Source organism: Caloenas nicobarica, chromosome Z (assembly GCF_036013445.1).
Source record: "Caloenas nicobarica isolate bCalNic1 chromosome Z, bCalNic1.hap1, whole genome shotgun sequence".
NCBI classification, from domain to species: Eukaryota; Metazoa; Chordata; class Aves; order Columbiformes; family Columbidae; genus Caloenas; species Caloenas nicobarica.
Genome location: NC_088284.1, coordinates 73,957,635 through 73,971,789, shown reverse-complemented (window position 1 = coordinate 73,971,789; position 14,155 = coordinate 73,957,635). Strand labels below are relative to the sequence as shown.

At 35.5% G+C, this 14,155-nt stretch overlaps 1 protein-coding gene across 2 annotated transcripts in view; it reads left to right on the top strand.

Moving 5' to 3' along the window:
• PTBP3 (polypyrimidine tract binding protein 3) overlaps nt 1-12,546 on the top strand; it is a 44,953-nt gene extending 32,407 nt beyond the window's left edge. The window contains exons 8-15 of one of the 2 annotated variants that reach the window (XM_065655891.1): nt 1,946-2,120; nt 5,538-5,615; nt 6,276-6,406; nt 9,050-9,083; nt 9,706-9,798; nt 10,329-10,545; nt 11,549-11,626; nt 12,326-12,546. In XM_065655891.1, coding sequence (XP_065511963.1) covers nt 1,946-2,120; nt 5,538-5,615; nt 6,276-6,406; nt 9,050-9,083; nt 9,706-9,798; nt 10,329-10,545; nt 11,549-11,626; nt 12,326-12,458 — 939 coding nt within the window. In that variant the 3' untranslated portion in view covers nt 12,459-12,546. Of the gene's footprint in view, nt 1-1,945; nt 2,142-5,537; nt 5,616-6,275; nt 6,407-9,049; nt 9,084-9,705; nt 9,799-10,328; nt 10,546-11,548; nt 11,627-12,325 lie in introns of both variants that reach the window. The other variant, XM_065655892.1, reaches the window with a different exon arrangement.
• The last annotated feature ends 1,609 nt before the right edge of the window (nt 12,547-14,155 follow it).

The following is a 14,155-nucleotide window of genomic DNA, read 5'->3' as shown; positions in this document are numbered from 1 at the left end:
CAACCTGCATCACCGTGATCTTCTCCAGGGGAATCTCTGCTCCAACGCCTGGGCCGCCTCCTCCCCATGCTTATCTGTCCTTGGTGTCTGCAGGGTTGTTCTTCTCACATTTTTCTCCTCTCTCTCCCAGCTGTCGCACAGTGTTTTTTCTTAAACGTGTTATCACAGAGGCACCAGCAGTGTTCTCACAGGCTCTGCTTTGGGCAGTGGCCGATCTGTTTTGGAACTGGCTGGAACTCACTCTCTCCAGCACGAGACAGCCCCTGGTCTCTTCCCACAGTGGGGCAGCAGCGGCCCTGCTACCAAAACCTTCCCATGTAAACACAATACACTTTTTTTTTTTCAAAACAACCTTTAGAATTAGTTTCCTTATAATAGCTAAATATTTTAATTTATAGAAAAATGTTGTTAATTTCCTCAGTGGCAAGTAGTTTGATAATGAAATCTTAAGAGCTAAGACCTCAAAGATTTTTGCAGAAGGGACAGCAGTGATACAAATCATCACATTTTATAATACTTGAACTGGGAAATGAAAAATAAAGACAGAAAATAAAATACTTTACTTGAAACTAAGCCTGAGACACTTTGTATTTCTCTTTAACCTGTGTGGTCACCTCAATATTAGTAAATAAGCAAAATCAATTTGGAAGTTCCCTTAGAAGGTATAAAGAGGAATAGATTCTGCTAAGTATTAAGTGGTATTTATTATAAGATTCCTTCTTTTTCAAAAAATTACCAAAAGACTCGAGTGAATGGAACTTTCACCCTACTTTCATTACTGAAGTTGCCTCTATTCTCAGCTTCAAAATTAAAGGCACCGAATATTTATCTATTGTTATTTGCCCTTTAGTCCCATAAGTAAATTCACTATGTGTTTTAGAGGTGAAGTATATATTGGAAATCAGTAAAGGTAGTTAGGATTATAGCCTGTTTATTAGCAATAGCAGATTTTCTTAAAGAACAGCATTAATAATAAATTATACCTTATTAAAAATTTCTCAGAAATTATACTTTCAGTCTAGATTGTATTAAATAAGTGTAACAAACCAGTATCTTTTGAGTGGTTTTTTTTTTCCCCTCTTCATCCATCATCATTCCTTTAAGACAGATACAGGTAGAGAATACTGCTTGAGTGATCTTCCTGAGCATAACTGCTCCTAAACAGATGGATTTTATAGGATCATTTAGGTTGAAAAGATCTTTAAGATCATTGAGTCTAACTGCTAATCCAGCACTGCCAAGTCCACCTCTAAACCGTGTCCCTAAGAACCTCGTCTTTAGCCTTTTAAACCCCCCCAAGGATGGTGACTCCACCATTTCCCTTTCCGTGAAGAATTTTTTGCTAATATCCAATCTAAACCTGCTCTGGCACAACTTGAGGCCATTTCCCCGTGTCATATCACTTGTTACATGGGAGAAGAGACCAACCCCCTCCATGCTATGACCTCCTTTCAGGTAGTTGCAGACAGCGATCAGGTCTCCCCTCAGCCTCCTTTTCTCCAGGCTGAACAGCCCCAGTTCCCTCAGCTGCTCCTCATCAGACTTGTGCTCCAGACCCTTCACCACCTCGTGTAAGAGACAGTTCCATACAATAAAAATCTGGAAATTAGTATTGCTACTAGCACCTGATATTGTGTGTTGAGGGGGAGACAACTGAGGTTAGAAGCACAGCTGGAAAGACAAGTCATACTTAAAGCTATGTTTTGTCCATTGGCACAAGATGACGTAGTACTTCCTAATTAGCGGACTACACTAGTACTCTACACAGGAGGTTTAGGTAAGGATAATGGCCGTATAATTGTCTACTTGGTGTTTAAAAGCTGCATCTTAAAAACAGACAGTGAATTTCTGTTTGGATACAACTGTCAGTTGAAAATAAAGCAGACAACTAGCAATGGCTGCCACTATGTGTTTTGTCTGTGAAAATCTAATTATTTTTCTTCAGACTCTGCATGGCCGAAATATCTACACTGCATGCTGCACTTTGCATATCGATTTCTCCAAGTTTACTAGCCTTACTATAAAGTACAACAATGAGAAAAGTAGAGATTTCACTCGCCTTGACTTACCTTCTGGTGATGGCCAGATATACATGGATCAACCCATAGCTGTTGCCTATGGTAAGAAACCTTCACTTTCAGTGATAAATACACCATAAGGTGATTATACTTCTTATGTTGCATTTATGCTATGGGTTCATAACATGTTCATAGAAGGTTATATTTTGTATACATTTCTGTTTGTCAGGTCCAGTAAAGTTTGTATGGAAAGCAGCAAATCCTACTCAAGATAAATGAATATCTGAAACTGTAACATGAGGAATGCTCTTGGGCAAAGTAAAGGTGTCACAAAGCTAAATTTGTAAAATGCTGTGAAATATCATTGGTACAGGTAGTATAATAAATGTTGGATGTCAAATGTTCAATGGCAGTGATCCAAATTTGCTAGTAGTTGCCTAACACTGCTTGAAAATAAGTGTTCTAAGGGTGTTAGCTCTTATTTGTTGATATTTTAGGATAACTGTCTGCTGTAACAAACAAAACCATAAGATACTTAGAAATGCTGCACTGATTTATGTACGTTTTGTAGTAACCTTCTAAAACATAAAATTGTAGAAATTTTATTGGATTTTAGAATTCATTTCCATTGCACAGAGGAGACAATGTCTGCTTGAAGCCAGACCGGAGAAGCTTTTTTGGTGTAAATAGCTCTTGGATGCTTATTTAATCAGTTTTGGTAATCAGATCATCAAACAGATTATTCTGTTGACATGGCAGAAGTGCTCACAATGCAATTTGAGTGATTTTTTGCTGTTTTTCTTTCTCACTAATGACAACCATTAGCAATAATACACAGCTAAGAACTCTCTGCTGTTGAATAGTATCTAAGTACTGTCCAACTGGTTAGAACAGTAGCAAAGACTGGGGAAGAATTTCCCTTTTTCCTTTAGTTTTGTGTGATGGCTATGGCAGATACTGTGTTTGGGGTTTTTTTTGTTCGTTTGGGTTTTTTGTGTGGTTTTTTTTTTTTTTTGGATAGTTGGCTTTGGTAGCTCAGAAAGCAAGCTATACTCACTAGTTTCTTGAGTGTTTTTGCTGGTACCCTTAAAGGGTGGCTTTGAATCTTTATGTAATGTACAACCATCTTGTTTGTTTGTTTTGCCTTGAGGATTTGCCATGCAGCACCATGGAAACATGCTGTTATAGATCTGATATGTTCTGATTAGACTTACACAATTTGAAATGTCAATGAAATGCAGAAGTACAATTGGAGTAGATTAAGGACAAACCTGCTTGTAGGGCAGAGATAACATTGTATGCATGCTTTTGGAGGATAACATAAGGATGGTTTTCCGGTTCTTCTCCCCTCACTCTTTCAAGCTTGTCATTGCTAGTAATCTCATTTTTGGTCTGAACACTTACTGTAGTAACAAGAGCACCAGAGGTGCTGGTGTAAGGAAGAGTCTGATGTCTCTATCAAAATCTGTTTGTAGTGCAGTCACAGTGAAGCAGCTGCATAGGCATTTTTCTTTTTAAAAACTAGCTGTAGACTTGGAGAAGTATGCTTCCAGCCTTTCTTTCAGTGGTAACAACATGCATATGTTGCCACAGGCATGTTCTGATAGTCCTCAGTTGCATGACATGAGGAAAAGATGTTGGGAGTCATGTCAGCACTTACACTTCCTGTGTTATTGCTAGTGGATGTAGTTTTGATGGAGAATTATAAGATAAAGTAGGTAACTATCAGAATAATACATACAGCTTTTCTGTAGACTTAAAGCTAGCTTAATAGCAAAACTGAACTGCTCTTGAAACTCGGTTGGGGTTTTTTTCCCTATTTTTTCGTTTTGGTTTGGTTTTGGTGGAAAAAGATACTGCACTAGAAACAAGCAGAATTTGTGAATGTTTTGCATTTACAGAGTTTCCTCACCCAGGGAGCATAAGCAGAGATACATGAATTAGCTTGCTTTGAAAGCTAGATGCTAGCCATGAGGCAAATGATTTTACACATAAAAAATGCAACAAAGAATTCCAGATCTTTCTTTATTAGCTCTGTTTGACAATTTTTACCTGCCTGATTATGGTATCAGTATGCAACATACGGGTCTCATTTGGCAGAATAAAAGCGCTTTATCTGTATCTTCATTAATGTTTCCATTACCATTCTTGGATGGTAAATAAGTGATTAATACCTATATTGCCAGAATTTGACAGGATAATGCACCAGTGCATGTATTTTGAGAATACAATGGCTTATTATGGTGTGATAAATGTATTGGGTTGTTTATATGAAAGGCACTTTGTGGCTACAGATAAGGGGAGGTATAATGTGGTGCAGTATTCATGAATACTTGATCTATGGTGTCAGTTTCATTTGTTGTTTTTGTTATTCATAAGGGATACTTCTTATGGTATTGTATCATCCCTGTCAATAACCATCTGTTAGTGAATGTAGATTTTTTTTTTTAGTCAATGGTGGATATTTGAGTAGTTAAACAGATGTGTTGCCAGGCTTGCAGGATGTATTTGCTGATTGTATGTCCTGTTTAAAAAAAAAAAATCCAGTGCGCTAATGTATGAAAGAATCTACAACTCAGGGTGGTATCTAACTGCCTTTGGACACAAGTTTGTGTGCTGTCCGTGTAGTGCTTAGCTCAACATACAAATGTGAAAATCACTGAGCTATGGTTGAGGCTGGGACTCTCCATATGTTGACATTCCATGTCTTTTTAATGCTTGTTATTGACAGGAGAACCATAAAAACACTGGTTATTTATGAAGTTATACAAGCAGGGGCTGTACATATTTTTAAAAAGCAAAACAGGTATACTTTATGCATCTCAATAGCCAGTAAACTTCAGAACCTCAGATTCATTGTGGCTGTTTATATTATGTAGTCCATACTGGTTTTAGAAATATCTAGGAAAACAGTTGTATCTCATCGTGGCAAAATGTCCTTGGGTGTATTTACTTCTAGAAAATTTCTAGAGTGCATTTCCATTGTGTGAATAAAAACAGTTGAACATTGCACCACAGCTGTTTTAACTTGAATGAATACTAATCTATGTTGTGCTTTCCTGTTCAAAATTGTCTAAATTACAGTTTGCCCTGACTTCATTTTGGAGAGGGACACTGAGGCTGATAGGGATATTTCCCTTCAAAAGTGGCTGAAAATTGTATTTGTAAAACATAGAATCTTGGATTTTGATTAGAGTTTTTAACCCAAACATTTTATAAAAGATGTAATCAGGCTCCCCAGGGAGGTGTCACGGCCCTAAGCCTGACAGTGTTCAAGAAGAGACTGGACAATGTCCTCCGACACATGGTGTGAACTGTGGGGTTGTCCTGTGCAGGGACAGGAGTTGGACTCGATGGTCATCATGGGTCCCTTCCAGCTCAGGATGTTCTGTCATTCTATTGTAATCGCTGACTGAAGTCAGAATAGCAACAATGGAATCTGATTGTCATTGCTGAAGTCTCTTCTGTCTTCTAAAAATTTTAGAATATGTTTTAATTAGATGTGTCTGCTCTCTCTAGGCACCCAAAATAGTATCTTCCCATCATATACAGGGGCTGCTGGGTTTACCCCAGCCATGGGCTTTGCTCAAGGTGCTGGTAAGTTTCTACTTTCTAAAAATACGGTGTTTGCATTTGGGGCTAGTGGTCTATCAGAATACACTTGTGTTCAGAGCAAATTGTTTGCAAATATATCATTCAGAACATGATGTTCATTTCAGTTGTTCTGATTCTCTTTTTCACACTATTCAGTAAAATTACTTTCTGTAATTAAAAATATATGCTGATGTAGTTTGTCATTTAATAAGTGAAGAAGTTAAAAGCCATTACAAAGATTATCTGTAAGAGAAGAAACTAAGCATCTGTTTTTCTAAGAATCATAAGACGTCAGAGACATTCAAAACGAAAGCAGGAAGTCTCCCCTCTTCTGAATATACAATAAGAAATAAATAGTCTTCTAGACTTAGCAATCTTTTCCTTTCTCATACAGGATAAACTTCTGTGCTAAATTATTTTTATTCTTTCTTGGGCTGCAATTTATGTCCCCTTTTGTTTAGATCTATTGGCATATCTGAATATTTCTTCATCTCTGGAGGGGAGATGCTTCCTGCTTTATTGGTCAGATAACAGGAATAACTAAATTCCTTAAAAGCATTTTTAATTTAATATTGATGTTTTTGCCAAATGTAACCTGCTTTTGTCTTCTAAAATGTCTTTTCCACTTTGAGTTGTCAAGTGATGCTATTAATACCCTTCCAGGTCATTTGATTCCACCTGTTCCTGGAGCACTTGGTTCTCTTGCACTTACCACACCTGTAGCACCTGGACAGATGACTTATCCTGGTGTTGTAGCAAATTCTGTTTTACTAGTCAGCAACCTCAACCCTGAAGTGAGTTTGATTGGTGGAACTGATGCAAGTATCAGCTTCTACCAACTGCCAGAATCCTTCTTGCAAATTGATGTTAGCTGAAGGAATAAAAGAGGAACTCTCTATGCTGATAATATAAAAAAACCAGGACGGCTCTATTCTTGTTTAAGATAGTTTCCAATATTGATGAGTTTAAAAACTCCAGTCAGCAGTGAAAAGCTTCCTAACACAATTTACTTTAGGTAACCTATGTTAGCAGTGTACCTAGTATTAATAATTTGAGAAAAGTCTGTGGTGAGACATGGGAAATGTTTGAAGAGGTAAATAATATATATTATGACTAAACTTACTGGTATTTCTGTTCATATGGCTCCTCTGTGTGCTACTTTATCATCAGAGAAAGCAAAGAATTTTTCATTTGTTACAAATGATGAGGAGTTAGAGAAACAGGAGGGAAGAGAAAAGGAGATAAAAGCATACCAAATCAAGGACCTTTCAAAACATTGATAGGATCCTTCTAGTTTTGCAAATTTTCCCAGGTTGGATAGGAAGAACACATGCACTTTGCTATTGACACTAAATCCATTTTTAAAAGTTAATAACTACACATGTTCACTTCTCATAGTACCACACAGATTTTTTTAATGTTTTGGTAGTAAAATTGCCAAGGACAACTTGGATAGCTATTTTCCTAGTGGAAATGACATAGACTCTTCTATAAGCCTACTCTCGTTACTCAAATATTACACATTGATCTGTGCTTAATTAAAAGCAATGTACATCTCTTAAAAAAAAAAAAATATATATATGTATATGAAGCTTTATCGAGGCGATGACTTAAAACACAATTCTACTTGACTGTTGATAAGCAGTTCTACTACTGCAATGTAAAATTCCTGTTTTACACACTCATTAGACTCACTTAACAAAAAACCTGATAAAATTAGGGCTTTTTGGCATAATGGAAGTTATCCTCATATTACTGAGGTTTAGAAACTGGTTGACCAGTTCCTCTAATATTTAAGTTATTGCCATGTTTCTGGTTTTGTAATAATAGCTGAATTCCACAGTAAGCATCAAAAGAAGCAGCTGCAGATTAGGACCATGAGATAAGCCAATTTTTCTTTGGTTTGTCAATCTATCTTATCCGTTAATTTCTGATGATTGTGGTGGATGTGCTTCCTGCAGCTGATTTTTCAAGATAATTCTGAGTCATGAGAGAGTGTGGTTTTTTTAAGAATAATCATATGCGAAGCATAGGTCAAAGCTACTTTAAGACATTGCTGTTTTAGTTAATATGATTTAAATCTAAGAAGTCATGTAGAACTTTCTGCTGTAATGCATGATACAACATAAATGCATTAAATAATGCTCAACCTCTTAAAAGGTAAAAAATAAGAATGTACAACAACATTAATTGTTGGAAATATAAATTGTTGTAAATATATTTCTTGGCAACTTTTTAACACTTATTCTTCAGTAGTAGTTGTGTGAGCCCTGTCACTTCTATGTATAGAAAATCTTGTTGACCTTATTCCTTATTTCAATTTATATTTTCCCCCTTTTGCGGGGTTTCAGTATGTATTAGAGCATTCCCTCATGACTTTCAAATTAGCTGGTTTTATCTTCCAAAAAAACATTTTTAGTAGAAATACTGCAGTCTCATTTTGCTAAGAAATGTCTTTAAATAAACTCCGTGCTAAGTTAAAATATTTGGGCCAGAAGGATAAACTCCGGAAGCATTTAAATTTTACAGGGTTAGTAACTGTTCCTTATCACTAAGTGCTGATGATAAAAGGGTATGGGCTTGCACTTAGGCGGCAGTATCTTCCAGTTTTAAATCATTTAGATATGTTTGGTACACATTTGAACTGTTGTGAGTTCAGACTGAGTTGGGCTGGAGAGTGTGAGTGGTGCTTATGATACCCAGGTATTCTTAGGACTCATTACTGGCAAAACCCTTGCCTCAGTTGATTAAAATCTAGCTGCATTAGAGTGCGTTATCTTCTTTGGTGCTTATGGAGTTTGGTATGCAAGGATTTAATTAAAAATCACTGAAGGAAATTTATTTCTTTCAATATTTAGTTCACAGCTTCTAATAAAACACAATTTAAATACCACTTTCTGTATACTTCATATATAAAGAGTTAAGTGGTATGTGTATCAATTTAGCATGTCATGGTCATGTACAGAGATGGGGACAAAACTGAAGACAAAGCAAACACATTTAGAAGCAACCGTTTTTAGTTTTGTAGGTGTCTGCTGTGTAGAAAATACAGAGGTGTTCTTGAATTTTCTATTTCTAGTTTAGCAAATAGCTTTAATTTTTCAGGGAATGAACTGCTAGCTTGGAAAGAATAAGTTCAAATAATTAAGCCACAATATATTAATAACTTATTTGACATGACAGGCTGACTCTTGAGTGATGAAAATGCATGAGCTGAAGTGTTAGCTTGTTTAAATATTTTATATGGGCATAGCAAATATATATTAACAAGAATGCTATACACTGTAGTTATTGCAGGTAATGGCTTTTGGAGAGACAGGTTTATGTATTAGTGTGCAGTATCTCTTCCATTCTTTTTATTTACCATGCACTTAGGGAACAGATTTTTATATTTGTATGACTTTAAAAATAATAAACTCCTTTTATCATTTAAACAGGCCATCACACCCCATGGACTTTTCATCCTATTTGGTAAGATTTGTCAAATATACCTTGAGAAACTACAGGGCTAGCATTCTTTTATTTATCTGACACATGCTCCATTGTTCTGTCCTTGTCCAGAAAACATGCCAGAGAATGCGCTGGTTTTAAAATAGCAGTAATTTGAGTCAGTAGTTGCAGGCCACATGTACCAAAATGGCAAAATGGTTACAGTGTCAGAAGAATTTCAGTGTGTCATCCAATTTGTTTACTACAAAGAATGGGAAAGCAAAGTAAGATTAAAAAAACAGATTGCATCAGAGGAGACAGAGTACAGAATTGGCACATGCATTAGTTGCAGAGCACAGTGTTTGGCATAGTAATATTTTAATATGCCTCTGTTAAGAGGACTTTAACACTCTTGCACTGTTTAAAAGCTGTACATAAACATGCAGTTTTATGACTAAGATCCTGGTTTTGGTTTTGTTCCCCATTTCTGAGCCTCAGAAGATAATACACAAACTTGAAAGCTCTCCTTCATCCTAATATTCTAACCAACCAGTTTAATGAGGTGATTAGTCTTTGTAACACTAATGTTAGTGAAAAGAAACAGACTTAACCTGTGCTTTTTGTAGTAGTGCGCTGGACACATTTCCCTTCTGGATTTCCACAGGTATGTACGGTGATGTGCATCGTGTGAAGATCATGTTTAGGAAGAAAGAAAATGCTTTGATTCAGATGGCAGATGCAAACCAGGCTCAATTAGGTACTGATTTTTAGGGCACGGTTATGCTTCAAACTATCAGATGAGGAATTTGCCATCTGCGAGTAACAAGCATAAACAAATTAAATCCGTCATTGTGATGCTTTACTACATGCAAACTTTTCCTTGTGTACGTTGATAATCATCTGTCTGCTTTCATGTGAACAAATTATTTTCCTATAGTGCTTTAGAAAAAAAATCCTGTGAATCTTGATCTAGTAAATGTTAGAATTAAAACATCATAAATTTTTCCTGTAGTTTATCCTATATCTAGCTATTTAAGAATAATCAGCTACTCCTTATTGAAATACGAGTTTACGTTTTTGTTGCATTTGAACTGGATGTTATGTTACAACCTTATGTTTGTTTTAAATATAGTGTTATGGCATAGCCCACCTGCTGGACGTGGAAGTTGCAGTGTAAATTTAGAATGCTAAATCTGACACTAAATAGAAGACCATATTAGTATTCAAATAAACTTTTTTTCCTTCCCCTCCCTTCATTCCTGTTCAAATTATATTTCCACTGGTTAGCGATCTCCCATTTGGATGGACAGAGGCTTTATGGAAGGGTCCTCCATGCTACTTTTTCAAAACATCACACAGTTCAACTTCTTCGTGAGGGACAAGATGACCAAGGTCTGACAAAGGACTATAGCAATAGCCCTTTACATCGCTTTAAGATTCCTGGCTCTAAGAACTTCCAGAATATCTTCCCTCCATCTGACACCCTGCATCTCTCCAACATCCCGTGAGTATCTACATGTGTGATCTTCTTGGAAAGGCGGTATCTTTTTGGTCATATTCTTAAGTTACAAAGTCTGCCATAAGCTTTAAATTTCCTTGGCCTTTTAAAGTTTCCTGAGAATTAAGGTTGTTCTGTTCTGTAGTTAACAATAAGCGCATCCTTTAACTGTGACCTTTTTTTGTTAGCAAAGAGGATAACTGATTGAATGCTCTTCTTTGCAAGTGTTAATACAGTTTACATTTTCTGGAGAATGTGCTTTTGTTTTTCACTTAAGTCCTGTGTTACAAATTTTTGCAAAGATTGAGGACATGGTTTTTCAGATAATGTACTGGAGTTGTATGACATCAAATTAATCATTGGCATCATTATTTAATGTAGGTGCAGTTACTAATCATTCTAACACTTTTTGAAGAACACTTTCTACAGAATTCTGACCTTTTACATAGGGGGAAGTTGTTTTAAAAAAGACGTATTAAGACACATGTTTTTTTAAAACCAAAACAACCCTTTTTTTCTAGCTTGAATGTTGTCAACAATGTATGGAGTGACAGCCAAACATAACTTTTTACAGGCCTCTTTTATTTGTCAGCTGTGCAGGGAGGGAAAAGAGAAAATAATGGAATTTTGTCAACTTGAGGGGGGGAAAAAAGACACTTAAAACTGGCTTTATAGAAAACATTGAAAATATGGGGAGTGCATTAGCAGTAACTACGAAATGTTAAGATCTTAAGTGATTTTTATACAATCACAATTTAACTGAGGGAGGAATGGGGGAGGGTGAAAAGCTATGGAGATATATCTGAAATATTTTTGTAGCACACTTTTTGCTGAATTTAGTGTCAAAGCCAAGATGCTTGGGCTAAAGTGTTGCCATGGCTTGAGTTGATGGAAACAGTTTTTGTTGTTCAAATTTAATTTAGAAGCCAGAATTGAGATTTTGATACTATTACAGAACTCTCTGCTCTTTTACATATTGACGGTGGTTTGGTTTGTTTGTTTTTAATAGGTCTTTTATTACTGTTGATGATATGAAGAACCTTTTTGCAAGTACTGGATGTACTGTGAAAGCCTTCAAATTTTTCCAGTAAGTTCTCTTGTAAAAATGTTGAGCAAGCTTTCATCCTGGAAGACAGCTAGTTGCTTTTTTGGGAAATTCCATGTGTATATAACTACAGGCAAAATTCCATGTGCATACATCTACAGGCAAAAGCTGTACAGCTATGCCGATTTTTATGATAATTCTAATCTTGAAATGTTAAATGAGACTTTATGTTAGCATAATTGAATGAAGAATATTCAGCCTTTCGACAAATTCCATGTGTTCAAAGTAAGATAAGCTTAAGGGAAGTAAATACTTGCTTCTTTATATAGAAATACAAGCTGTGTGTATGTTAAATGTCATGTAAAAGATGACACCGAATCTGCTCTAACTTTAATGAAAGTTTCTTGGCAGTGTTATTTTAGCATGATCATATCTGCTAGAATAATCCCATATGTATGGACAATACAGGTGTTTCTTAGAGGTCTTCAAGCCTTATTTCAACCCTGGTTTTGTTTGAAGTGCAGGGTAATGGAAGAATGGCTTGGCTGTAGGCCTCCAAGCTGCAAAAATTGTATGGTTTTGTAATTTCATTTTAGCAGGTGCAAAACTAGTTCTGATTCTTTCAGTGTACAAGTGTTCAATATGTGCGATGTGGCTGAAAAAATACTTATGTCACTTTTCAGTGTTGCCTCTGCAATGAAAATTTGGTTAGGATTAATAATGGTTTTTATTGTACTTCAGGAATAATTGCAAAATGGCTCTTATTCAGCTGGGCTCTGTGGAAGAAGCAGTTCACGCTCTCATTGAGCTTCACAATCATGACCTTGGACAAAATCATCACCTCCGAGTTTCCTTCTCAAAATTTACAATCTGACACTTCTGTGAACTTTCCTTTTAAGACTGCATCGCAGTTGCAGTAAAATCTTCAAATAGAGAATGAAACAGCTGTGACCAGCTCTGTCTCTTGAAAGAGAAAGCTCATTCATATACAAAGAATCAAGTGGTGATATTTTCTGATATTATCTGCCAGTATGCAATCAAAGTTTAATATTCATTAACAGAAAGTTTCTTCTGTGAAACTGCTTTAGCAACAATATTTATCAAATTTCCTATTTAAAATTATATTTTGAGGACATCCTTTTTGCTTTTGTTCTATATCAGCCTTACTAAACATTTTAGAGTGCTTTTACTATATACCAAAAAAAAGTGTATTTCCAACAATGTGGTGAGTCTACACAGATTAAACACTAATTTGAATGTGAAATACTGCTTGAGTTTCTTGAAGAAAAGCAAGCACTGACTGCGAGTGTCTTCTAAATAGTATTTATGATACCAGGGGGTGAGTTCATACTTTGGCAAATATTTACAAATAACTTTTTTAAAAAACAGAGTCTATGTTGTTCATATGGGTTAAATTATTAGAGAAAAGGCAGTGCCTTCTTGCTGTGGAATAAAAGATATTTGAAAAGTTTCTTCAAGATGTGGTATCCGACTGATTTGACTTAATCATGGAATGGATGTTTGACATCTTATTTTTACTATGACATGACATTGTGTAATAGTACTTTAAGAAAATAAGACAAGAAAATAGTCCTGATTTAAAATAATTTCTTTAAAGAATAAAATGTTTACAAACTTGTGGAAAATATTCAGGTCTGTGATTGTTTGACAAATTTTTAAGAAGTTATTTTTGTTAAGGTCATCTTTGAGGCAAAAAGAAAATAACCTCGAGTTTTTTGTACCATCTAATGTCTAATACTTAAATTACTGTGTATTTACTTAATTTCTTATGTGCCTTACTGTGTGCTTATGATACAATAACTTAGAGTTTATCTGAAGTATCTTTTTTGCAGGCTTTGTCAAAATTCTCCTGTTTGTCTTTTTGGCAATGTTTTTCTTTGCTGCTTCAAAATATATTTTTTTCATTAAGTAATAGTCTGAGTTGTAGTCTCTTGTCCTTTGGTATAGAGATTGGATAGAGGTAGGAATGAGGTCTAGCTCATTGCATAATCGTGTAGGGATTCTTCAAATTTACCTGGTTGCAGTTGTTTGTTGTTCCAAACAACAAATTCACTCCACTTTCTGGACTTCATCTGACTTTTTGAGATACATTGGCTGTATCAGATATTTTCTTTTTGGTTCCTGCATTTTCTCTCAGTATTGAAATTGAAGTTATAAAAAGCTAGCATTCTTTCCTTTGTAAGTATGAGAAATGTTTGATACCGAATGTCCATTTCTCTTTGGAGAATGAGCTGAGATGCAGCTAGTTTTTGTGTTGAAAGTACACGTGCACTTTAGTGACTTCTGATTGCATTTAAAAAAAATGAAGTTCATTTTAAGAGATTTTTCTTTCTAGTATTTACTTAACCATTTGTAAAGAGGTATTCCTCTCAAAGGTAGCATTTATTTACTTCCAAATACTGCAGAAATTTGCTTCTGCTGTAATGTTTTGCCACACATTCATTTTGGTTTTTTATTAATTTGTATGAATTGTATGGCTTTTTTCTCTTTCTAGAAGAAAGGGCATGATTCTACCATGATCTTAATATTCTGGAGTAAGCTTTTTCAAAT